Source organism: Stenella coeruleoalba (assembly GCF_951394435.1).
Source record: "Stenella coeruleoalba genome assembly, chromosome: 13".
NCBI lineage: Eukaryota > Metazoa > Chordata > Mammalia > Artiodactyla > Delphinidae > Stenella > Stenella coeruleoalba.
Window position 1 is genome coordinate 79,511,116 of NC_137159.1, and position 26,243 is coordinate 79,537,358.

Consider the following 26,243-nt stretch of genomic DNA (forward strand, 5'->3'; position numbering starts at 1 on the left):
CTAACTAGATTCTCTTCATTTGTCTAAAAATGAGAAAGCAGAATGATTTAAAAATAGACATGTAGATAAAAGTAAATCAGGTAGCTCTGTTATGTTTGTACAGTTAGTATTAATTTCACTGAAATTTGACCCTGCTCCATTTATTAGATGCCAAAGACACTGAATTCTTAGGGGTGTTGAAAGCACACACCCAACGTAATCAATAAGGTAATGTTGGAAAACGGTTAGGATAAACGGATTACTCAGGTAATTCTTTTGTAAACACCAATAGCATGCTTTTCTGGAAAAAAAAAATTCAAACAAAAGTATTCACCACAGAAACATGACACAAAGAGGAAGATAAACATCAAAATTCTGAAAGTCTAGTAAAATCAGGTGACGTCACTGAACTTACAGCTGCGTCTGCGTTTGATGTTCTAATCTGGCACAAGTGTTTTATAACTTTCAGTGACTTGATGGTATTGCTTCATTTAATAAAATACAGTCATGACAGGCATTTAAATGAGGAACTTTATATCTATTTGGCTCATTAATATACTTTTAATTTTTTAAAAAAGAAATGCAATACATGTAACTTCTACAGAATTTTTTTTTTATATACTTTGAGAATAACAGTGTTTCAGGACTGGTTTTGTTTAAAGTCAGCCTAACCTCCCTTCTCCCCATTCTACCTCCTTTTTTTTTCTCCTTAATTACCAAATGTGTAGCAAAGCAGTCCCTGAAGTAAAAATATTCATGTTTTTTTAGTAGTTTGCTTTTCAGAATCACCTTCTGAAAGTGAGAAAGGATGGGGGTCTACGGATAGTTTTCTTCTGCACCACATCACTGACGGGACCCACCACTAGCTAGGCCACACTCAACACCGTGAAAGTCACTATGAAGCTCTGTTCTCTTGAGGATAACGAAAACCCAGACTAAATCCCTGACTTCTATTAAAACGTCAGGAGACTTTTGGCTTAGTTTCTATAACTCTGATAACATCCAGAGATATTGTATCTGCTCATAATAAAACTCAAGTCTACTGGTACCATCTTCCCAGAGACCTTCCACCTTCTCGCTGTCATTCCCATTGAGAACGTCCTAAAAATAGACATGTTTTCCAGCATAAAACTATTAGACAATATCTTGATAATAGCCTCTTCATGCTGTACTACAATTAGAATTACTCTGCCACTGGTTATTATTAACATTGACCAACAGATAACAAAAATTTCAAGAGTAATATAAGGAATATACAGACCTTTCAAGTTCCCTTTGTAACTAGTGTTTTTCTATCGTGAATTTGTAGAAGTATCATCATCAACCCAATCCTTAATAGACCAATATAGTCATGAGTGCTACTTTGGCTGCCAAACTCTTATTTTTATTGCTAATCTAGTCTCAGCAAGTTTCAAGCTAAGCCTCTGTTATAGTGACCCTCTTAGTAAGAGCAAAATCAGATTATGTACCATCAGAGGAAATAAATCTCAGGTGTGAGAGACCGTTCATTTCTTTTGCTAAAGTCCCACCCTCTGAGTGACAGGTAGAAGACAAAATGTCAAGAAGGAGTCCTGTTCGAACAAATGCTTAGGATGGTATTTAATACAGCAGAGAGCCAAGATACAGTAGGAGGACACAGTAAAGAATGTGGGCTGTGTAGATACAATAAAGAATTTCGGTTTAGGATCCGACATCTGTTATTTGAAAGGGGAATAAGTTAGGGAAATAAATGATTTCCAGTTCTCCATACATGCAAATGTTAAGTTCGTTATTACAAAAGTTTTGCTGTTGTATGTGCTGAAAGAAAAGCATAGGCATTTAAACATTTTTTTAAAAATAAATCACTCAATAGGCTTAAGAAAAATACTCTAGTTCATAGTTCATTGAGCTGACCTTTTGAGTCAAGATCAGGGAATGAATCCAGGCTGAAAACCAAAAAACAAAACAGAGATGAATCATTTTACCATGAAAACAAACAAAAGAAAGGCATTTCCAGTCGCAGCTAACCTCGACTAGTTTTTATTGCATTGTTTTTGAAATGCCAAGAAACTGGCTTTGGCCATAATATTTGCTGTCCAACTAGATCACAACTGTCAGTAGGCGACTGCTTGCAACAATTAGCTAAACACCATTATTTGACAAATTCCCCTGGAAGGGACGGGACGTAGATGCTGGAGGTGTGTCTGACACACACTGAATCGAGTAACAGTTAATCAGGCTGGGGCTGCAGCACAGGAGAGAAGTTGGTAAGTCCTTACCCAGGGAAGGGGTTTCAAACAGCCTTAATTTTTTGAAAACCGTACGATCGACCTGATCCTAGAAGTTCTTTCCGGTTTTCAGGAATGAATTGTGGGACTGGCTAAAGAGAAGGGGGAAAAAGCCACCAATTCTACATTCGTTTTTTAAGAAGATCAGGGAGAGAGGAAGAAAAATAGAAATGCAAATGTGGAATGGTAGTGGTATACAACATCGAGAAATTAACATCATGGAACCTGCTAGCAATTTCCACCGAAGCAGTAAACCCCTTAACTGATGGAGATTCAGCACAATATACACATGGATTAACAACTCCACCATTACTAGGGCTGCCGTTAAAGCCAAAAAATTAACTACAATATTCAAAAACAGAATTCTCATAAGGTTTGAGAAAAATAGAGTGAAAAGGCAATGTTAGCTAAGCTCTTAGCTAAATCCACTCTTAATGGCCCCCAGTATTTAAACTATCATGGATTAAAGCCATGAAAATAAAAATTTCAATTTGAAATTTTATTAGCATGTTGCTAAAATGGTCAATAAAAAAACATCAACACGATAGGCTTTGTTGACATATTTGGACAACTGCTTTCTCGATTTTAAGACTTTATTTCCACTTCCCCACCTTCTGAGATTTCTGTGTTAGGAAAAGCCAAACTAAATACACTGGCTATGGTGCTGTAATAATGCTGGTTTCTGGAATGTTGCCATGTCTTTCCCCTCCGTCTTCTCCAACCCCTTTAAAACTGTGGTTATTTTTGAAACGCAGCCCAAGGAGGGAGCCATCTAGGGTTGAGAACAAGCGCTCTTTACACAGATTCAAGTTCGCGGACACCTGGTGAGCCTTCTCTTGTCCAGGGGGGCGGGGCCGGCTCTCCTCATCAAATTCGCTGCGCCATTATCCTCCGGGGACCGGGAAGGCATCCCTTCTGCCAGCAAGGGAGACTGACAGGCAAATGCCGGTGGGGAGTGGCGTTCGCTTCCCTAGGTGGAAAGAACGGGAAGCAAAACAAACACTGTCTTGCTTAGCCCGGAGCCTGGGATACAATGTCAGGAGACCAGGGACTGGAGAGCTGAAAAAGTCCCGGGCAGCCTCGGGATAACCCGGAGTCCCGAAGTGCTTGCTCCCTCGTGGAATTATTCACAAGTGCATGAGGGACAGGCTCGATTTCTTGGAAATCCTGCAGTCTGGGGACACATCCATACTAGAGCTGAGCTGTGCCCTGAAAGGATCCATTCTCACCTCCCACCGGTCTGTGTGTGCACGTTTGGGGCGGTGATGGTCCCTTTCTAGTAGGTCGGGTGTTAGTCACTAGACCAGTGACTCTTGGGGGGAGGTCTTGTCCTTGCTTCCCTCGGCCCGTTCTCCTCTCCCCACTTACAACTCAAGGGGCAAGCGCACGCTGGGTCTCCCAACACCATCATCACCACTGGGGATCTCAGCCGGGCGGGCGCGGCCCCTTCAGTCCCGGGGCCAGTTCCTGGGACTACCTGCCACTTGCCAGAAAGATGCGAGGCTGCAGCCCGGGCGCTGGCCGCTGCGGGTGGCCACTCAAGGGGGTCGGGGGGTGCTGAATCGCCGGCCTGGGAGCCCGCGTGCGGGGGAGGGAGCGGGGCGCGGGGAGGCTGGAGGGGCGGGCGGCTTCCCCCAGGCTACTCCTTGTCGTCCACAAGGTCGGCGAGCTCCTGGAGCACACGCAGGCGGCCGCTGGCGTCGATGCGGCGCTTCTCGCGGATGAGGTCTTCCAGGCTGTGAAACCTGGCCGTGTGCACCTTGTTCTCACCCAGGTGCACCTTGAGATAGTACTGCTGCTGCGGGGTCTGCGTGCCGGCCGGCACCTCCCCTCCCGCCTTGAACTCCCGCTTGCCGAAGCGGCACCAAGCGGCGAAGCTCTCCGAGTTCGTCCAGCAGATCTCCTCGCTCTTGAGGCCCAGGTGGCCGCAGGCGTTCTGCACCACCAGCTCGGCCACCAGCGGGCGGTAGCGGTACCAGCTATTCACCACCCGGCCCACGTTGGCCGCGCCCGCCTCGTACAGGCTGTCCTGGCGGATCTCGCCTTGGTGCAGGTGGATGATCTGCCCGCCGCCCACGTAGACGGCCCAGTGCGGGGCGGGCGCGGGCGGCTCTGGCGCGGGCTGCAGGCACAGCAGCTCCAGCAGGTCGCCGGGCTCGCAGAGCGCGGGCAGCGCCGTGACCGCGTAGACGCTCAGGTCGGCGCCCTGAGGGCCGCCGCTCATTTTGGAAAAGATGCATTCCTGGCCCCGAAAGGCGGAGAACTGAGTTTCGTTGAGGACCAGCTGGTGCAGCAGGTGGTGGTGGCGGCGACGGCTAGGGCTCTCCGGGCAGGGAGCGCGGCCCGGGGAGGCCTTCACGCCAAACTTGTCGGGCTGGCCTCGTTCGTCCAGGTCCTCCTCCTCATCCGAGAAGAAGTAGGCAACCCCGACCCGCAGCTCGTCCTTCTCGATCCCCGACGGGTCCCCGGTGGGCAACTCGCTGTAGCTAAGGTGGGTGATGCGGTCCAGTTGGTTGCCCATCAATGACGCGGCGAGGCCGGGGCCAGAAGCGGGGATCTGCGGAAGCACAGAGGAGACGCAGAGACACGATCAGAGTCGCGCTGCCCTCCCCAGGACGAGCCGTGCCCCCGGGACCTGGCCGCCCGCGCGCCTGTACTGGAGTCAACCGCCTCCCCGGGGCCAGGACCGGCACGGGAGCCAGCAGTCCGGCGGGCGAGAGCGGACGCCGCCACGCAGCCTCGGACCTTGTACCGGAACCCGGCCCAACGCCCACAAGAGAAGAGGCTGGAGCGCGGGAGGGCGTGCGGGGTCCCAGTGGGAAGGACAGCGCGGGGTGTGGCAGCGTGGGAGTCGGGACACCCAGGAAGGGACGGAGGGGTGGGTTGGAGGAAAGGGGGAGCGCCTCGGGCTCCAGAGCTTGGAGCGCGCTGCGCTCACATTTTCAGCCGCCCCCCTCCGCAGCCCACCTCTCAGTTTTACCCTAGGTCCGTGCTCCTCCCCGAGAGCGCCTCGCGCAATGACCATCGGACACGTTCCCGGGCACCCACTTGACACCAGCACAATTTTGCACACTTGGAGTCCAGACACTGACAGGCTGGTACACCGGTGTGCTGATGTCACGTACAATGACAAACCTTCGCGACGACACACTCAGACCCCCACCTTCGTACACTATTCCAACCCCACGCTGGCACGCTCGCCAGTGCACGTACACCCACGCACCCGGGCACACTTGCCCACACAGGCAGGTGCACTCTGCCCCTTAGTTCTCTCGCCTTCTCCCCAGCAGAGCCAATCTGGCTGCGCCAGGGCGAGGCTGCTCTGTCTAAAATAACCTAACAAAGAGGCAAGGGAAGGATGGGGGAAGCCAGTGCGGTGTGTGTGTGCCGGTGTGGGTGCGGGTTGTGTGGCGAGGCCCACTTTCAGCCAGAAGTCCCCTCTCCCTCCTACCCGGCACAGGGTCCAAACAATCGGACGAAGAAAACACGTTTCCAAGGCAAAGAAAGCTGCCTCTTCGTACCCGTGATTTCCCTGCTCCCGAAACCCCAAACTCCTTTAAAGTCTCCTGGTCCCCATGGGTGCTGCGGAGGTGGTGGTGACGAGCGTGTCCTGGGCGGCGCGTGGGGCTGTGGCTCGGCTCTGCCCCGCGCGGATCCGTGCGGTGCGGTCCCCGCCGCGATGCCCGTGCGCCTGCCGGTCCACGTTGGCTGGGGCGCCTACTCCACCTGGGCAGTCCCGACTCCGTTCTGGTTTCCTACAGCCCAGCCGACGACTCTAAGTAGCCAAAGCAGCTGGCTCCAGGGCCCGCCCCCGGACGCGCTCATTGGTTGGGGCCGATGCCCAGTGCTCGTCAATCTCCGCCGGAGGGGGAGGGGAGCAGGGGCGGGTCTCCAGCGTGCGCCCCGCCACGCCACGCCCCTTCCCGCCCCGCCCTGCCCCCGCACACCGGAGCGCGCGCCGCCCCCGGGAGCTAGGTGCGAGCGCCGGCCGGGAGCGCGCGAGGGGCGGGGCGCTTCCGTACGGCGGCTCGGCCGGCTTCCATCCAGCAGCTTCGCCTACCGATCGAGCCTGGGCGCGCCGTCAGCCTGCGTTCTGTGTTCCGGGGGAACAGACTCAAGCGACGAAGCTGAGTCTGAGGGTGGAGAAAAATCCCCAGTGCACCCCGAGCCTTTTGCGCGGCCCGGGGCGGGGAACGACGTTGTCAGAGGCGGGCACCCGGGGACCCTGCTGAGGACCCCTGAGCCTGGGTTCCTGAGGGCCCCTGGGCTGGTCCTCGGCGCACAGACTTTTTCCTGACGGCCACCGATCCCTTTGAAATTGTGCCTGCGGTGTTCGGTTCATCTCCTTTGACCTGTGTGGAGCTGCTGACCCAGCACTGGCGCCTGGTTTAAAAGGAGCGCGGTGTCAAACACGAATGAAAAGGCGGAGCCTTGACCACCCCCCTCCCTGACTGGGCCTGAGTTTGGCCTCCAAGTCTGTCTGTGAAGGGGGCGCATCACCAATGTCGACAGTGGGACATAATCTTGCTTCCCAACCCCAGAACTGCCATTGCTAAGGGATTGCTAAGGGATTTTTGTTTGGTTTCGTGGGAGAAGGGTGTCCAGCAGTAATTAATGATGGCATTCCTGGTTGGAAAGTTAATGAATGTGCTCTGGATATGGGATGCTGAAAGATGACTTTCACACATGTGAAATTTTAGATTGACAGTTTAAAAAGCTTATAACGTTAAGTCCTGAAGAGTTCTTAGACATCTAGTTCTCCTTTCAAGGCTGGGCTCCAGCAGCTTCTCGGTGGAGCCTACTCTCTTTACCCAGGGAAAACTGGGTGCTTCCTCTTTGTGCCCCCTTGGCAGCTGGTACAAACTCTTAGTGCTCTCATCCCATTTTATTACACATCTCTGTTGACTTTCTTCCTCTTTAAAAAGTGAATGCCTTCGGGATTGACTTGTGTTCTACATAATTTTGTATTCTGGACCTTTTTAACAGTACTTTTTAACAGAATGGGTTCCATCAGCAGTAATGAAAATGAAAACAGTCAACAAGTATTGACCACTTACAAGTTGCTAGGCACTACGTCTTGGTGTTTAAGTAAATGACTTAATCTCCCTGCCTCTGTAGGGGATTCACTAACATCCCCACTGCAACAAATGAGAAACTGAGGCCCAAATACCAGCGCCAGCAATCTATCCAGGCTCTATGGGATTTCAGGACCAGTCTTTAACCTGGCTCTACTGTTGGTTGAATGAATAAAATCGTGTTGCATAAGGTAAGAAAACTGGTGTTCCAGAGAAGTTAGCTGATCGGCCCCAGGTTACATGAGGACTGTTACATATTATAAAAAAATTTTTTGATAGATGATTCTGCTTAAGTATTCTCAAATTGCAGAGTCTCCAGTTCATGTTTGCTTTCTGAAGGCCTCTGTATACCCCACAGCCTCCAAATACAGTGATTTATCAGATTAGATGGTTAATAAGTATTGATGGAAAAAGTGGCTTTAAAATGACCATCTGTATATATTTGATGTGCATAAATCTTTTAAAAAATTTTTCCATTGCCCACGTGCAAGTTATGAGAATACCAGTTGCCATCCTTGGAACTGACCACAGCTTGTGATGACCTTTTTTATACTTGCTATAAATAATAAACAACTCATTTTGGCCCTGAAGTCCAGAGAATCGAACAAGTGGCTTCAGAGATCAAAAGTGAGTTATTGGCCTGGTTATAAACTGGACTTCAGGGATCTCTGCGAGGAGTATCTGAAGAGTTCATTACTGGTGTCTGAGAGGAGCTCAGTGGAAGTAGCTCAGGGCTTGACACTGAATAATTTTTTTATCCTCTGTCCATCCCAAGATAAATCCTGTGCACAAACATTTACAACATATTTGCATGGGATGCTGTGTTCTCTCCTACCTGTCCTATTCTGCCCTGCTCCAGACTACAGAGTAAGCAGGCTGCTCTTCTTTGCTTAACTTCCCTTCATTCCAAAGGATAATTAACATAAAATGTTGTCAGGACTTTGAGATACAGTGCCAAAAGTTTGAAATATCAATATGCAATATTTTGAATCTCCTTTCCAAACCCTCCCCCTGCCAGGATAAAAGGCTTACTGCTTTAGTAATCACCAGGGAAAATAAATGCCCTGAGAATCCCCTCTCCCCCCCAGCCCCATGGTCCCCTTGAAACAGAAGGCAGAGAACACATTAAGTCTCTGAGGCATGGGGAAGAAAGAACTAAAAGTAAACTAAGGAAAATGCATCTACTCTTTTTGACATTTTGGCAATTAGAAGGATAACAAAGTAAGAAATAGGCCAATCAGATATCTACATTAGAAAACCCAATTTTTATTTGCATTACAAAATATGTTTTGCTAATCGTTTTGTCTATTATTTCTTACCCCATCCTGCCTTCTTTCACACTGAGGAAATACAGTGTCACCAGAGGCAGAAGACAGTCATCAAAAGAGCAGACTCAAGAAGCCAACTACTGTAGTTTGAATTCTACTTCAATAGTTTGACTGTGGATAACTTTGAGTAAGTCACTTAACTTTTCCAGGAGTCAGTTTCTTCATATGTAAGTTGTGGGTAAATAGTATCTATCTCATTGCGTTGTTGTGAGTTCATGCAGGCAAGTATGCTTGGCACATAGTAAGCTTTCAGTCAATGCTACTTATTATTATTGTTGTTGTTGTTGTCGGAAGAGGGGAGAGAGGAGAGGGTCCCATGTCCTACTTGTTATGATGACTGTCCAGTTCTGCCTTTCCTTTGCCCCAGGCAAAAGTTAACCCTAGATGAAGTGTCCAAGGCTGTCCCTGGCCAGAGTGTGGCACTGCTTCTGTCTTAAGGTGGTGATTGCTCTGTCTATCCTGAGACTAATTTAAAGTCTGCAACTCTGTATAGATTTCCGTGTGTGAGCCCTGGGGCTGATTACATCCTGTATCCCATAGTATTTTGAATTGTTTTTAAGTGACTACTTCATGGTTTGAGGAATATATATGGACAGTGGTAAGCAGAGGAGTGATAAGGAGTCAATTATACGTGTGTTACCTTTTCTTTTGCTGCCATCTGGTGTATCATCCTCCTTATTTTCCTCTTGATTCCTTCTTTAGCACTGTATGAAATACTTTCTCCCAGATTTTACTGACCAGGTCCTTGGCTCAAACTGTCATCCTTTAAAATCGGACCTCTAGGTAGGGGTTCAGAAGGAGTGTTCATCCTCTCCATCTGCTTTATATCATTACTTTGCTAAAAATGTTTTTTCTGCTTTTAACTGTATGCCCGTGTTTGTTTCTTTCTTTCTTTCACACCTCAAAAACCTACAGAAATTTCTGGAAGAAAACGTTCCTTTAGTGAGCAGGGAAGTTTATGTGACTCAGAAGATTGTGACCTCTTGGGAGATTAAAAACGTCTGCTCCTCTTTGCATGTGTAAACTTAAGAGAGTTGTCATTTGTTATTGTGGTTGCAACAAAATCAGAGACGGGGTAAATAATCCCATTCCCTTGAAGTTACATATTTTGTTGTCTGTATTCCCTCTAGGTTGTAAGATGAACGAGGTCAGGAATCATGTCTATTTTGCTCATTTTATCTTTGTACTACAAGCACAGTGACTGGCATATGGTATGCACTCAATACATACTTGCTAAATCCGTACAGAACAAATGAATGAATGAATCTAGATTACTCTCAGTTATAATGTCTTTATGATTTTCTATTTTGTTGTTTTATTATATGAACCTACAGCTCTTCAGTGCAACAATTTTAAGCAAAATATATTTCAGACATACACAAGTATTGTTCAGTACAGCTGCCTATTGTATTGTATGCCCTAGTTTAGCATTTAACCTTTTGGGAACCATCCCTTTCCCTGTCCTTGACTGCGTTAGGCAGTCAGCATACTCATCCTGATATCTTCTAAAGAACACTCTGTACCCATCTGGGGCAGAGGCAGTGCAGTGGCTCCACCAACCCCATTTCCCTTCCTTCTGGGCACACAGCTGAATGACATGTCCCCCCACAATGTGCCCTTAGGTAGGTACCATGTGATGGAGTCTGGCCAATGGGATGTGGGTAGAAGTTTAGTAAGCCACTGACAGCATTGGCTCCAGAAGCTGAAACCATGAACACGACCTTCTCTGCACTTTCTTTCCCCATTTGGCCACATGTAGAGGATTCATGGTATAACTCCAGGTTCTGAAAGATAGAGGCACCACTAGATGGAGGGAAGTGCGGGTTCCTCAGTGACTGTCTGCATTGCCTTGTGATGTGAGGGAGAAATAAGTCTTAGTGAGTTAAGCCACCCAAAAAATGTTGTGGCTATTTGTAATAGCAGTTAGTCTATCCCGATAGGTATTCTCTCCTTTATTTTAGACCTATGTTGGAACACCAAACATCCCATCCTTCCCTCTGCCCTTTCTCTCTTAGTGTCTGTTCTCACTGTTAAGATGTCTTTCCATTCATGGGATTCCTGCAAGGTCACAGAAGGTTCATATCACTCAGTTTTTAAAGAAATCAACAGTGGATGCATCTGTAGTACCCTCTAGGTACTACCCCATGCCTCCCTACTATTTTTTTTCTCTAAATTTCCATTAGTTTTGTTGTGACTAACTTACCCATCTTTCTAAATATCTTACCTGCCTTCTCCTTCTTTTGGATCACAAAAATGGCAGCTAAGACTAAAGAGATTCCTAGTGACCTGCTTCCCCTTAACCACTTTGCACGCACTGACACTCTGACTGTCCATTTCTTACGTGACCTCTTCCAAGTTTGGCTTCCACATTTTCTGAGTTCCTTCCTATAACTGGATGTTGTTATTAAAGTATTTTTAGTGGCTTCTTATCATTTTGCCATTAAAGACCTGAGAATGTTCCCCAGGTAAAAACCTTCAGCACTTGAAGGTTTAGTATTTTGCCGGATATGGATTATACAAAGATGTTTCAGCCCACTGTTAGTCTCTCCACTGTGTTCCCTCCAGATTTTAGGAGAGTGCATGCCTCTTGCATGATAGTGATGGTGGAGCTCTGGGTGGCCCTGGGTCACTTTTACACACATGCTGTTAGCTCTGCCTTCTGAAAATGTCTTTCCCTACCTGCTTCATCTAGCTTTGATTTGAAATTTATAATCCCTTCATGCATCAGGTCCTCCCATATGTCTGTCCCCTCACCATTCTAATTGAGAGCGTTTTTTATGCTCCCATAATTTCATGTATGTATTGGTCACGAGATGTGTCGAAACACTTATAAAACCAAATTGGTATCATGGTTAGATTTTCTTCTCTTTCCTCCTTCACAGACTAAGAATCATTTGAGAAAAAGTCCCAAATCTAGTTCAAATCTGTAGTCCCTTTGCCGAGCATGACGTTTGGTGCTTAATGAATACTCCTTAGATGCACCTTGCCTGGCTCAGTGCCTGCATGAACAATGAATGGTCACTGTTTCATTTACTGAGCTGGCAGTGTTTGTTTTTGTTTCAATTTTCACCAACCTGAGTACTCTGACACCTGATACATGTTCTAAATTAGATGATGTACAAGAAGGTTTCCTCTTGGACATACAGCATTGGGTTTCCAAATTCTCCTCTGGGATCATCCGGGACCCTGATACAAATATAGATTCCCAGGCTCTTTCCCGGATGTAGTGATAGAATCTCAGGATGGGCTCTAGGGATCTGTGTTTTAAACAGTCTCGCCAAGCCTTCTAGATGCAGCAGAGTAATTACTGGTCAAGCTCTACTCAAATGTAAGAAATTATTCTTATTCTCCTGGGACAGCCCTTGAAGCTAGGTGCTTAATAAATACTTGGAATTAGGTACTTTAGACATTCTGTGGTCCATCTCTGACAGAAGCGAGCCTCCTTTTAGACTGCTCATACTAAGCTGGTAAATGTATATGTTTTCATTCAAAGGTGTGTGAAGTCAAGTGGTTTTTTAAAAAGTTATATTGTAGTCGTGGGGCAGAGCTGAGGATTTTTCTCCCTTTTCTGTTGTTTGAACTCCTGTACTCCAGTTCGCTGTGCTAACAGGCTGTGGTTAGAGCAGAAACGTGAGTGAACAAGGAAACTCTCTGCTCCCAGGTGGTACATTCCTTGTTTGGCTGCTGACTGATTGATGAAAATCCTGGGTTTGCGTTTCGTATTGCTTCTGAATTCCCCTCCTATTACTGTTCCTTTTCTGGCCCCATTCCTCTCAAAGACCAGTTCATCCCACCGGGCTCTGAATGTCATCCCCTCATGCCTCACTCTTTCAATTACCTCTTCACTTCACCGTCATTTATGATCTTACTTATTCTATTAGCTCCTTGCCAGTTGCATGAAAACACGTTTAAGTCTCTCCCACCTTAAAAACATTCCCTGACTGGGCTTCCCTGGTGGCGCAGTGGTTGAGAGTCCACCTGCCGATGCGGGGGACACGGGTTCGTGCCCCGGTCTGGGAGGATCCCACATGCCGCGAAGCGGCTGGGCCCGTGAGCCATGGCCGCTGAGCCTGCGCGTCCGGAGCCTGTGCTCCGCAAGGGGAGAGGCCACAACAGTGAGAGGCCCGCATACCGCAAAAAAAAAAAACCCCCCCCCCAAAAAAAACAAAACATCCCCTGACTATACATCTCCCTTGAGATACACTCCTATCTTGAAAGAATTGTCCTTACACCCTTACCCCACCCCACCACAGGCTGTCTTCTGCGCCCATCATTCCACTGAACAGCTCTCGCCAGGGAGACAGTGATCCGTTGGTATTGAACCTGATGGATACTTTTGAGTTCTTACCTTACTTGGCTTCCCAGAAGCGGGTGATGCAGCTGACAGCTTCCTCCATATTGACATAAGTTCTTCTTTCACCTTCCACTGTACATGCTCTCCTGGTTTCCCTTCGCTTCTCTGGCCGTTCCCCCTACGATGTTTTGTGGGCTTATTTCTTTCAGTGTGTCCTTTCAATATTGATTTTCTTCAGAATTCTCTTCTCAGCTTCTCTTCCCGATGAGTTCTCATCCTGTGATCTTGTCTGCTGCTTTGACTTTCATATCTTACCATGTCCTGACTGTCTAATGGAAATCTCCAGGCTCCGTCTCTCTCCTGAACGCCGGACCCAAATATCCAACAACCTAGAAGACTTGACCCTGTGGCTGTCCCACAGACACCAAAAGGGCAGGATATGCCAAACTGAGCACAGCTTTTATCTGGAGGCATGTGCTTCCCCTTGTGTCTTTCCTTCTGGGGACAGGCACCATTGCCCTCCTAGTTTTTCGAGCCAGTGCTTGGTCATCATCTATCAACTTTCCCTCATCCTCAGGTCACAGAGGACCATGCCACCTCCTGCTGTTTCTCCTCAGTGAGTATCTCTCATCTTTCCTCTTTAGTCCATTTCTGCTGCTGCCCCCTTAGTTCCAGTCACCAGGAACTCCCACCTAACTCACTGCCACAGCCTATGAGTTGTTTCTTCTGACCCCAGGATTGCTCCACAGTCATCTCCCACACTGTAACCAGAATGATCTCCCCTTTTTAAAATTTTCATTTTATATTGGAGTATAGTTGATTAACAATGTTGTGTGAGTTTCAGGTGTTCAGCAAAGTGATTCAGTGATACATGTATTATACACGTATCTATTCTTTTTCAGATTCTTTTCCCATTTAGGTTGTTACAGTTCCCTGTTACAGAAGGTCAGAGTGATTTCTAAAATGCCCATTTGGTGGTGCCTCCCTTGCCTGACTCTCCCTCCACTCCTCAGTAACTCTACATCGATATTGGGAAAACATCCCGAGTCCCTGCGGCAGCTTCAAGACCCACCCTTGCTTGCCGTTCCACCTCGTCTTTTGCTACCCGCCCTCTTGCATCGTGCTTCAGCTCTCCTAATTCAGCCCGTTCGTTGTTACCTTGTCCCCTGCTTCATTGCCCTTTCTTGTGTTACTGCTTCTGTTCCCTCTGCTAAGATTCTTTCCTCCAATCTCCCCCTGGCAAGAAGGTTTTTAGGTTTCACTTCCTCCTTGGTGGCCCCCTCTGACTTACCACATCTGCCTTAGGTTTTGTTCATGGTGCACTCTGGTCTTTCCCGATTATATTGACGCTGCCTAGTTACTTATCTATGTCTATGAGCTCTTTAAAAGGAGGAACTGTATCTGTATGCTTCCACCGGTATCCCCATCACCGAGTTCTTTCCATTCTGCAGGGTGGAAGTTCAGTGCACAGGTGTTGAATAGAATTGAATGGATAGTGATAGCTCTTGGGAATTCTCTCTGTCTCTCTCTTTTTCTCCCTTTCTTTCCTCTACCCATTCCTTTCCCTTCCATTTAAATTCCCCTACAACCTATACCACAGAGCAGGGCATCTCTGGTAAACTTGTAATAAGTACATTGCTAATTGTTAGAGACACTTTAGAATTTAGTAAAAGGGGAAAAGTACTTATTTTAGAACAGTCAAGAGTGAAGTAGCCTCTTAGGTTTACATTTCACTTGTTCTTTAGGACTTTTCCTTCTGGCGTCATGGTGCATTGTTTTAACTGCCGATGCTGATTTGTTTTGTTTTCCTTGCCCAGTAATTACATTGATTGTAATGAGGTATTTATTTATTTTCCAGTTGTCAAAAGTTTGGATCTGACCACAGACATAGCATACAGTTCATAAAGTATGGTTTCTATTTAAAACCATATACTTAACATACCACTGCTATTAACACGTACTCAGCCTATTTCTGAACTACCAAGGGCAGGGGGCTTCCAGTGCGCGTGTTCTCCCGCTCCCATTCCATCATCCCTCTTGCTTTAATGTTGCCATAATTGCTCTCTGTGTCTTTGCCTTGGATCCTAACATCCGAGCTTGTCCTCTTATCGTAGGGCAGGTTTTATGGAGCGGTTCTCTTTTAGAGTGGCTGGATTCTGATGCTGGCTCAATTATTATTAGCTGTATGGCCTTGGGTGAGATGCTTAATTCCTATGTGCCCCAATTTCTCATCTTTAAAATGTGAATAATAGTATTTTTTCCTTTAAGGGGTTTTGGTGAGTATTAACTGAGATAATACATTAAAAGCACCTAGCACAGAATTCTGTCTGGCCCAGAAAAAGGTCTTAGTAACTACTAGGTGTGATTAAAGAATTCTGCCCTACTGGGTTCATAGCATTTTCCTTCTCCATATTCCTCCTTTATAATATTCTGTATTATTCTATTATGATGATTATTATTATACTGGAGCTCATATTGTTACAGCTGAATATTAGACCCAGAAAATACCTTAGATACTGTCCATAATGTGAACTTCATGTTTGATTGAAAAAGCATGTATTGAGCATGTACTCTCAACCGGGCATAGGGCTTGGGCCTGAGGATTCAAAGGTGAAAAGGACACATTCTCGGTTCTCAGTGGAACTCTTGTATGTGGAGAGTTGGCCGGATATAATCCAATGCAAACAAATGGAAGCAATAAAATGTTTTAAAAGCATGTAAACGCACAGAGGAGGGAATTATTAACTAAGGGAGGGATCGGGTGGAGGTTGTCTTACAGAAAGGCTTTGCAGAATGAATATGATTTTTTTCCAAGCAGGAAAGAGTGGAGACCTTTCTGTGAAAGGGAGCAGCATATGTAAAGGCTCAAGAGTCATGAAAAATGTGGTATTTCCAGAAAGCCTCGAAGTGGTTTGGGATTGGTAAAATGTGAAGTAGACGTGGCCAGGTCAGGAAGGGTCCCTTATGTTTTACCATTTTAGAAACGGTTTTTCGGAAGGTCATTCCGGCCCACAGTGTCAGATTTATACGGAAGGAGAAAGAAGCCAGAGGTGGGGAGGAGATGGATGGGGATGTGGCGAGAGATCGCTCGGGCTTCTAGAACAACTACCATAGACTGGCTTTGGCAACAGACATGTATAGCTCATGGTTCTGGAGGCCGAAAATCCAAGATCAGGGATGCTCAGCAAGGTCAGGTACTGGTGAGAATCTCTTCCTGGCTTGCAGACATGTGTCTTCTTGCTGCGTGGTCACAGGTTGGGGAGAGAGAGAGTGAAAAAGAGTGAGAGAGGAAGAAAGAGCTTTCCTGTCTCTTCTTCTTAAGGGCGCTAATGCTACCATGAAAGCTTCACCACCCCCAAGGCTCTATCTCCAGACGCCATCACATTGGGGATTGGGGTTCCCACATACGAATTTTGGGGTGGCACAAACGTTCAGTCCACGGCACCAGGTAAGCAATCCTGAGGGCCTGGAATAAGGCAGAGTTAGTGGGGACATAGAGGCATGTGTGGCTCTGAGCTGTCCATAGGAAGTAGACTCAATGGGGATTAGTGACCAGTGGGATGATTGGGGTAATGGGATGAGTTGCATGACTTCAGCTTTACGGATTGGACACCTGGGTTGTACCTGGGGTTACCTGGGCAGTCTGGCTTCACAGACCACAATGCTGCTCAATGAAAAAATATTTCTACTCCTTTTCCTATAGCTCCTAACTCTCCAAAATATGATCCCCCCCCCCCAGCTGCTTCCAAATACCTGTCTTCCATTAGTCACTCACAACTGTTCAGCAGGGCTTGTTTTCTTACTGTTCTCTAAACACACACCACACCTTCCTGCCTGTGGAGCTTTGATTGCAGTGTTCCTTCCAGTTGGCCTCTGCTCTGTATTCCCCTCTTAATCCATCCTTTAAGGTGACTCTAATCATACCTCTCTGGGAGAACTTTCCCCAGCTGCTCAGAAGGACGCTGCTGTCTGTTCCACCTGCTTTTCCCATACATTTCATTGGTTTTCTGTGGCAGATACAGTGCTGTGTTCTCATTGCCATCTCTCTTCCTGGATATGCAGGGACATTCTTTATCTCCAGCTTCCTTGTACTTAGTATTCCACCCCCTGTGCCCAAGTCCTCACTGATGGGAATGTGAGCAGATGGGCTGTGTCCCCTATAGCCCAAGGCAGCTAAGAGTGCCTCTCCGGGTTTTGACTCTTCTGTCGGAGCGTTTTGAATGAGGAACTCTAAAGTGGTGACGTGAAAATGGAAACAACCAGGGATGAGAGCTGCATAGGAGAGAGGATTGACTTTAAGTTACATTTTATATAGATGACCCAAAACAACACAAAAGCTTTCTTGTGCTAAACTACGGAGATCTGGGGATTAATTTTGTTAATGCAGCAGATCATGGTCTATCCTGACTAACATGACCACTAATGTCTGGTGTCCTCTTGTGGTGTAGGAGCAAAATCAGGGATCCCTTTTAAATCTCATGCTGTGCTTTTCTTGTTTTCTTTGGTAAGTATCTTTTGAATGGAATTGAACATTTGATGACAATGAAAAAAGACTTTCTCAGATTAGAGATAAGGTGATAACCAAGTGTTTACACTTTTGTTTGCCCCACTTATTATTTTTTTAAATGCTTACCTCCTTGCAGTTACTGCCTTATCTTATGTAGCTGAATCTGTTTCCTTCGGTCAGCAAATGAACAGTGTTAATTGGGTAGAATGTTCCACTGAATTATCCTTTGCATTTATGAAGAGAGACTGAAGTGATGAAAATTATCTGCTTCTGACTACTAAAGTCCTTTGGTAGATATAAGCATGCACTTGTATTATTATTATTTTTTTTTTTTTTTGAGGGACACAGGAATGCTGACCTTGGCCAAAGTGTTGTTAAGTGTTGCTATGCTACTGATGAGATTGGGCCCCACTTTTCCCACTTGTGTATAACATAATCTTTTATTGCATTTTCCCTTAATATCTCTATTTTGGTGAAATGCTACCAATTTGAAATGTGTATATATTGCCTCCTGCCCTTGAGGACCTTCATCCAAATGAGATGTTTTAATTAAAATGAAACACTAACAATTTCCTCCAGCCCTATTTATTTTGTCATCAAAACCCCGTGTCTCCATGAGACTGATTTTTCAAGTTTATTATCTTAAAAGTCATTTTAGAAATATTACAAATAATAACACATGACTGAAAAGCAAAGGAGAGATTCCATCTGGATGACAGTAGCTATTTATAAAACCCTCAAGTTGTCTTCTCCCAGGTTGAAATACTAGTGGAATTTCTCAGGTAATTCTCAGGAGTGGTTTCAATAGAAAATTTGAAACCATAGCACTTTCTATTTTGTTTATGTTTTCTTATTGTTAAATACAAGTTGCATGTTCAAACTGAATTCCCTCCTCTGATTATGGAAAGCGTATGCTTATAATATAGGCTTTGAAATATTCTTTTTTTTTTTTTTTTTTTTCCTGCTGAAGTTTCTTTCTGGAATGCAGGAAGAATGACTAGCAAGTTTTCCTTCCTTTTGTCAACTCTGTTGTACTAATAAGAGGGACCTGAATCTGGAGTGGGAATCAGGAGATTTGAGTCCTTTCTTAGCCATGAAATCTGTGGGTGGCTTTGAATTAGCACGTGTTATGGTACTTGTTTATCACGTGAATTAGATGGGCTCTAACTCCATTATAAGGGTCAACCAGGAGTGCACATGAAAATCAATCAGAGAACATATGTAAAACCCACATTCCTGGGCTCCATTCCAGACCTGCTGAGTCGGAATGGGTAGGATGGGGGTGGGTGGTGAGATATTAGGTAGCTTTTCAGGAAGCCAGGCTGGCATGGGCCCATAAACTGGCATCCTTTGGATGCAGGCATTAGGTGGAGGTTTGGTGCTGAATGGGAGAGGGAGGGGTCTGGAGCCAGAATTCAGAGACTCTGTGGGGACTTAGAGGCAGCTCTGAGGGGCTGAATGGCTGCAGACATGGAACCGCAGGGCATGGAAGGGCTGGTGCTAAAGCTAAGCTGTACTTCCTTTACCATCTTGACCAGGATCTGTACGTGTTTGTTTGTCATGCAGTGTGCATGTATGTATCTGTTTTTAGTGGTGATGATTGTTTTTAAAATACAGTGTTTGGGGCCTCTTGACAGTTTCCTAGCTGCTCTGTGGGTGGGGTAAAACTTCTGCCCTGACTTCGCTCAGTTGTGTGACCTGGCTTGAATGGATCACTAACAGAAGAATTATAAGGGCATGGGGAGAGTAGAGCCAGGCCGTGAAAATTGTCACACCTGCCCTTTGTCAGGTAGTCAACTCCATTCAATCCAATTTAAATCAATAATTATCTCTAAGTGCCATCCTATGTAATGACTCTTAAAGTATAGGTGTGGTTGCAAGGAAAAGGAGGGAGGGAAAAATGAAAAGCACAGTTAATGTCTTTCTGGACTGGTAAGTGAGCAAAGCTAGATTTACAAACAACGAAAAGATAATGAGGAGTGAAAGGCCCAGAGGAAGTACGGACTGAACAACGGGATTCAGAGAAGGAGCCGTTAATTGTGGCTGGTCACGCAGGGGAGGCTTCCAGAAAGGAAACTGTCTGCTAGACGAGAATTCTCTTGTGCTGATTTTGGAAGGGTCATGGAATAAGATTCTACTTACAGTTATTATGGTCTCTTTTATTTTGTTTTGCTCCAAAGCAATGGAAAATCCTTCCTCCTAATGGACTAATCTAAGAATGAGACATTGCTTTCTTACCCTCCCTGAAATGCTGGTATGCACTCTTTTAGAATCATTCTGTCTTATTTGTGGCTGTGTCATTTTGTCTTGTTGAAGGCAGTGCGAGGGTCTGCTTCTTCTTCTGTGCCCTTCCTCTCCTCATTGAGCTGGGCACACAGTACGTGCCAAGTTAATGCTAGTTGAAAAAACAAAAGCATGATTAATGTAGATCAACGGAGTGATGATTAATTGATGAGGACATTGGTAACTAGAATGCATTTTATTTGGAAGAGATAAGGGTACGTTAATCACGTCTCTCCAGCATCACTCCGGGCTAGATCCTGGATGGTAGTGGCTCCCCTTTCCAGACAGAAGAACTGAGGCACAGAGAGGTACAGTGGTTTGCTTAGATTGCATAGAATGCAGTGCAACTCCAGTAATAAATACTGATAATTAGCCTCTTTCACTTGCATGTCAGTTTACTGTTCACAACAATATGAGGTGGGAGGCACAGGGATTATTTGAAATTTATAGGGGAGGACCTCAGGCTCAGAGAAGGGACGTGTCAGGCAGAAGGTTACGGAAGGAGTTGGTGGCTCAGGGAGATAATGCTACAATGAACGAGACACATTCATAAGTACTGATAGGTCCTGACAAAATGCTCTGGATGAATGGCTTAGAAATACATGAGGAAGGGAGTGGTCCTCCAAAGGAAGACGGGATTTGGATGGATTGGTGGGTGGAAGGAACATGGAACTGGAGCTCAGGAGATTTGGGTGTTTGTCCTGGCTCTCCCATAGATGTGTTATGTCAACTGGGGAAGGTTACTGGCTTGGTCTTGGTCTGTTTCTTTACCCACAAAATGAGAGAAATGGGTCAGGTGATTTGTAAAGTTACTTGTAGCTCAAACATGCTGACTCAAATATATAGAGATACCATACTGGAAAATAAGGACAGGATAAATTATTTTAGAACAGCAGCGTATCTTACTGATTTTGGTGATTCTAAAACTTCTTTATAGGTAGCATTATGTTTAAATCAAATTATCTGTCTGAGATCCTACGATGTCGGGGCATATAAAGATGATTGAGAGATGCTTGAGACATAGAGTTAATAAAAATAATACTGTTTGTAATATTTTTCAATGTCACATGACCATGGCATGAAGGATGAAGCACTGTCTCTATCTCCCAGGCTCTCTTCTTCTCTCCTGTCACCAAGTGTGGTGATGGAATAGGAGTTGGTCACCTTGGCTGCACTAGGTCTATGATCTTGGATAAATGCTCAGTTTCTTTCTTTAAAATAGGAATAGTATGACCAACTTTGCCCCTTCCCAGCTTTGCCCCTTCCCTTCCCATGTGATTCTTATGAGGATCACACGGGATAACTTGTGTGAGAGCATTTTATAAACTGTAGAGTGCGACCCACAGATTCTTATTACTGAGCACACATGTTCCTGGTCTCCTGTCATTCACGTGGGTTTGGGGACAGGGACCAACTACCCTTGACTAGATCACTGGACTCTAGCTTCAACGTTGGGCTTAGGGAAAACAGTGAAACTATTTCTGTTAGTTTTATGTACATCCCGGAGTTTGCTGGCTTGCTTCCCAGAACCTCATCAGAATGGAGTATGAACCCACCCAGTTGGCCAGCCCGGAACGGAAAGTAAATACCATTCGCACCTCACCTCTGCTGGGAGCTTAATTAATGGAGTGTTACTTACCTGCCCTTATTACCAGCCCCTTTTCCTTATCACTGTGTGCGACCTTGAACAGGTCACTTCCTCTCTGGGCCTGAGTTCCTTGCTCTTTCAAATTTTAAGGCGTTAGACAGGATGATTTCTGGGTTCTTTCCAACCTCTTAATTCAGCAAGGTTTTTAAATGAAGGGTTTATTTACGTATAAGACAGTCAGGGACCCTCCAATGTAATTGTGCTTGGAGCCGGTACTTCACTCTGCTACCAGGGGAGGGGGCACGGGGTGGCCTGGTGCTGACTTTTTCCGGTTCCCTACCACCACCCACACCCCCCAGCCCTGCCCAGCTGAGACAAATGTGCTTGATTGGAGCACAGGCCTGTTGTCAGATGTAATCATGAGTCCCGCTGTGCACTCAGGTGACACCAGCTCCAAAGTCTTGAACATGAGCTCTTTAGCAGCTGTGAATCAGAGAGCTCTGGGCAAAAATTAGAGTCAAGTCCAACGCTGCTGTAGCACTAGAAGGGCACTCACTAAAGCTCCTGGGCCCACTGCCTGCCCCTGGAAGGCAGCTCTGCCTTTTACCTGTGTGGGCAGGGCCACGGCACTGAACTCTGTACTCCAGTGTCGCCTCCCTAGGAGGGATGGTCATTGAACACCTACCAGTTGGGGAGCTTTGATAATCAGGTAAGATAATGCATGAGCCTAGGAGGTAAAACCGAAAGAAAAGCAAGACCATTATTATCCTAATGAGAGCACAGTGGCTTCTACTGGGTTGGAGGGAGGGAAGGCCACACTCCCCTCTGGTTCTGGTTTGATTATGTTCTTTTGATTTTAGCTTGGATGGCATTTATGTGGCAGATCACGTCCTGATTATTCATTAAACATGTGCTGTTTTATGCATCTTTCTGTGTCCATGTTTATGCACAGTTTCCAAGTGTGAAAATATCAGATAGCGCATGCAAAGCACAGAAAGCACCTGGCAAAATGTAAGCATTTAGTAGATGTTTTTATTGGCGCTGTTGTCACCAGCTGACTGTAACGAGCCATAAATGAAACACTCCTTTCACAATCAGGCCTCATGGGCTGAAGGAGTTCAAGGTGAAGAAATGGCTTCATATGCAGTTTTGTGATCAGATGTTGAGTTGCAGCTCTATCTCTGATCCTTACGTCAGTATGAAAAATTTGTTTCTATCTGAGCCTCATGCATATTCTCCCTCTCTCTCTCACAGATGTTAGTGAGGTCTTTGCTGTATGGCCAACACCACTGGGTGTAAAGCCAAAGAAGAAATGACAAGGGATTTAGCCCTTTTGAGGGATTAGACGTCTGCCATGGGTAGCAGACATGTAAACAGATCAGTTCCTTAATGTGTTTCTCATCTGCAGGCCTGAAAATGTATTTTGTAGGCATGTAGCACATCCTTGGAAATGACAGTTATCATTTTAAAAAAGTACAGTCAGTGGATTCAAGTTAGCAAGTCTGTGGGGCTGTGGGTTTGTAAGCCGGCTTCTGAAGGGCAGGTGTGATGGTAATTGACAAAGCAGAGTGGGGAGGACGTTTCAAATCCAGTTTTTGCATTTCAAGCAGAGTGACTTTACCCTCCCCTGGACATGGAAAGGGAAGGACCAGCGGCATAGACTGAGCTGCCAGGGCAATATTACCACAGGTGACAAAAGGTGTGCTTACCTGTCCACGTATGCCGTGTCTCCTTTAAAACATGTTTGAACATTGTCACTTTATAGAAAACCTCCTGGAATTTCAGAATAAACCGACTCCTTGTTTTTATAATCAAAAAATAAAATAATTTCAGCCTCCCCAAATCACTGAAATTTGTATTAGTACTTAGTTGTGGATTTCCATCTTTTATGAGGTAGCATTTTTTAAAATTTTATTTATTTATTTTTGGCTACATTGGGTCTTCGTTGCTGCACGTGGGCTTTTCTCTGGTTGCGGCTACTCTTCGTTGCGGTGCGCGGGCTTCTCATCGTGGTGGCTTCTCTTGTTGCGGAGCATGGGCTCTAGGCGTGTGAGCTTCAGTAGTTGTGGTTCACGGGCTCTAGAGCGCAGGCTCAGTAGTTGTGGCGCAGGGGCTTAGTTGTGCCCTGGCATGTGGGATCTTCCCAGACCAGGGCTCGAAACCATGTCCCCTGCATTGGCAGGCAGATTCTTAACCACTGCACCACCAGGGAAGCCCCAGCACTTTGTTTTAACATAATTTCTTCCTTAAATGTGTTATTTAATTGTCTATGTACATTGTTAATTCTTTCTACGTCAGCGTTTCACCCTTTCATCTTCCCAGTAAAGAGCAAAACTACCTTTAAAACACAATGATACTGTAGGGGATGATTTCCTTAAAATTAATAGGTAAGTCAATTCACGAAATGAATCATGGGACTCATTTTTTTTTTTTTTTTTTTTTTTTTTTGCGGTACGCGGGCCTCTCACTGTTGTGGCCTCTCCCGTTGCGGAGCACAGGCTCCGGATGCGCAGGCTCAGTGGCCATGGCTCACGGGCCCAGCCGCTCCGCGGCATGTGGGCTCTTCCCAGACCGGGGCACGAACCCGCGTCCCCTGCATCGGCAGGCGGACTCTCAACCACTGTGTCACCAGGGAAGCCCCCATGGGACTCATTTTAAAAACTTTGGTGTATATGCTAACCCCTTGTTCCAGAAAGTTCAGCTAATGTGCCTGGATGCACAGCCAGCCGCCTTTTCACCAGGAGCTCAGTGGAGTACCAGCTCTGGTGGTAGGGCATCCTTATCTAGGGCAGACCAGGTTGTTTTTTCTAGCCCTTTGCAAAATGCAAAATACACAAATGCTTGTCTTCTAGATACTCCCACACTCCTTTTGTACCTGGATACTGCTTCCGGGCTCCCTCCCTACCACTCTCCACATCCTCACTGCCTTCCTGCTGGACCTCTTGGCCAGATCCCATCCCTCCAATTGCTGAACCCATCTTCCAGTTTCCTCTAGGAGGACCCCTGCTCCTTCCCAACTTCTCCTCCTAAATTCCTTCCTCAGTCATCTCTTTTGTCCACTTGGCCATGCCACATACTCCATGAATGCTCTGGAAGATCAAATGGCTACTGTGACAGTCTCAACCCTCAGGGAGTCAATGGACCCGTGGAGGGAAAACTTTGAGAATCTGCTGAAAAGTACAGACACCTTTTTAGGAAAAATTACGCGTACATCACTTTAGAAAGTCCTTGTAATCTCTGAATTACAGCACCCAGAAGCCTTGTGAGAACTGACATAATAGAAAGATGTGTGTGGTAGAATTGAAGCACTTCCGAGCTAAATTCCTATTCATTCAGGGTTTGCTCTCTGAGTTATATGACAGAAGAAAACACAGTAGATTGTGATAAATATAAAACAAGGTAGAATTAAAACAAATGAGATAAGGCGTATCACTACATGACCCTATCAGAGTGAGGTATTATTACCTTTAACCAATAAGTAGTTGATGTAAAGACTGGTGGACTTAACTCTTCTTTGATGGACATTAGTAGTATCACCATTACCTGCTTCTCCTTCCCTTCCAAACACACATAACGACTGTAGGCCTTAGCCTCCTTGCACTTGGCTGCGACAGTGTGGTTAGTCTTGGAAGTGACATTTGTCACCCCAGGCTGAGACAGTGACAAGCCTACTTGCGGTTCTCTGGCCCGCAGTTCTCTTTCCCTGTCACGCAGGAGGCTTCACGTTGAGACGATGCAGTTACACAATTGAAGCCGGCTGCACTGCTGAGCAAATGCAAGGATGCCACTCAGACCTAACCCAAAATGGGCACGAATGAGATAGCAACCTTTATGCAATTTTTGGAGTTGTTCGTTCCTGCAGGATAACCTGGTTTACCTCCGCTAATGCATCTGCCACGGGGCCTGGTACAGAAGAAGCTTGCTGATTTCCATGGGTCTCTGACTTGCCGAAGCGATGCTTCTGAGCAGCTGCTTCTTTCTTGTGTGTGCTTCTTGTCGTCCTTCTCTATCTAGAGCAGAATACAGATGTCAGCCACGTCCATGCGTCAACATAAAAATAGCCCTGTTTTGACTTCTCTAGTCTGAAACGTTAGTGACTCCCATTTTGAAGGAATAATTGGTTCCAAGGTGCCTTGCAGCCATTCGTAGAAATGTGTGTTCTAGTTGGTTCTTTCCCCAGGAAATTGCACGAATGGCTTGAGGGAAAGAAGAGAGTCACCACTGACCACTAATGTGATTAATTAAAGGACTTAGTATAAATGACCAATGGTATTTACAGGTACCTTAGAAGGATTAACGCTGGTTAAACACTTGGGTAGAGGAAGCAGATGAATGAATGACTCAGTGGCTGGGTGGGAGGGGCTGGAGCATTTTTCAGTGGAGCCATTAATAAGCACCTCTACCTCCACATTACATGCGAGGGATCTCACTTTAATCCTTTAAATGCTTTCACTCTCTGTAATTAGGTAATTAGTTTAGGGAACAATATAACAAATACACAAGGAGACAGAAAACGAACAAATGCATATGAATAAGTAAGAGCCTTTTATTTTATAACAAAGCAGTACTTTCTGGTTCTTTTCTTGGTGAGGTGTAGCAGTCTTCCCAGGAGTCTCACTGCTTTTCCACAAAGATGGGGTCCAGTTTTGTGCTCCTAAACAAAACACGGCAGGTCGTCCAGACCTGGGAACCTCATGGAACTCCATTAAGTGCCTTTCAGCTCATTTCTAAGCAGGCTGTTAGAGGAGAGCTACAGCCTGGGCCCTGGAAGGCTGTCTGCAAGGTGGACACCAGACCTTAAAAGGGCCTTGGCTAACTCTCCTTGATAAAAGAATGCCTTGATGTACTTTGTGTAGCACTCTGATTTTGAGGCCTGCCCCTTCTCTCTTTTTCCTCCCTTCAATTACCGGCTTCTTTATTCC

General features: G+C 45.9%; 2 protein-coding genes across 6 annotated transcripts in view; one reads left to right on the top strand and one right to left on the bottom strand.

Moving 5' to 3' along the window:
• Window positions 1-6: 6 nt before the first annotated feature.
• LRATD1 (LRAT domain containing 1) lies at window positions 7-6,010 on the bottom strand. The gene is made up of 2 exons (XM_079941281.1): window positions 5,768-6,010; window positions 7-4,803 (listed from the first exon to the last, which is right to left on the bottom strand). The coding sequence occupies exon 2, from the start codon at window positions 4,765-4,767 to the stop codon at window positions 3,886-3,888; it is 882 nt and encodes a 293-aa protein (XP_079797407.1). The 5' UTR covers window positions 4,768-4,803; window positions 5,768-6,010; the 3' UTR covers window positions 7-3,885.
• The window catches only part of LOC307196391 (uncharacterized protein), a gene marked incomplete at its 5' end in the record, with an annotated part of 136,093 nt that continues 115,775 nt past the window's right edge, over window positions 5,926-26,243 (top strand). For 4 of the 5 annotated variants that reach the window (XM_079941283.1, XM_079941282.1, XM_079941285.1 and 1 more), the window contains 2 exons: window positions 5,926-7,512; window positions 8,676-8,776. In XM_079941283.1, the coding sequence (XP_079797409.1) occupies window positions 5,926-6,543 (618 nt within the window). In that variant the 3' untranslated portion in view covers window positions 6,544-7,512; window positions 8,676-8,776. The remainder of the gene's footprint in view (window positions 7,513-8,675; window positions 8,777-26,243) is intronic. The other variant, XM_079941284.1, reaches the window with a different exon arrangement.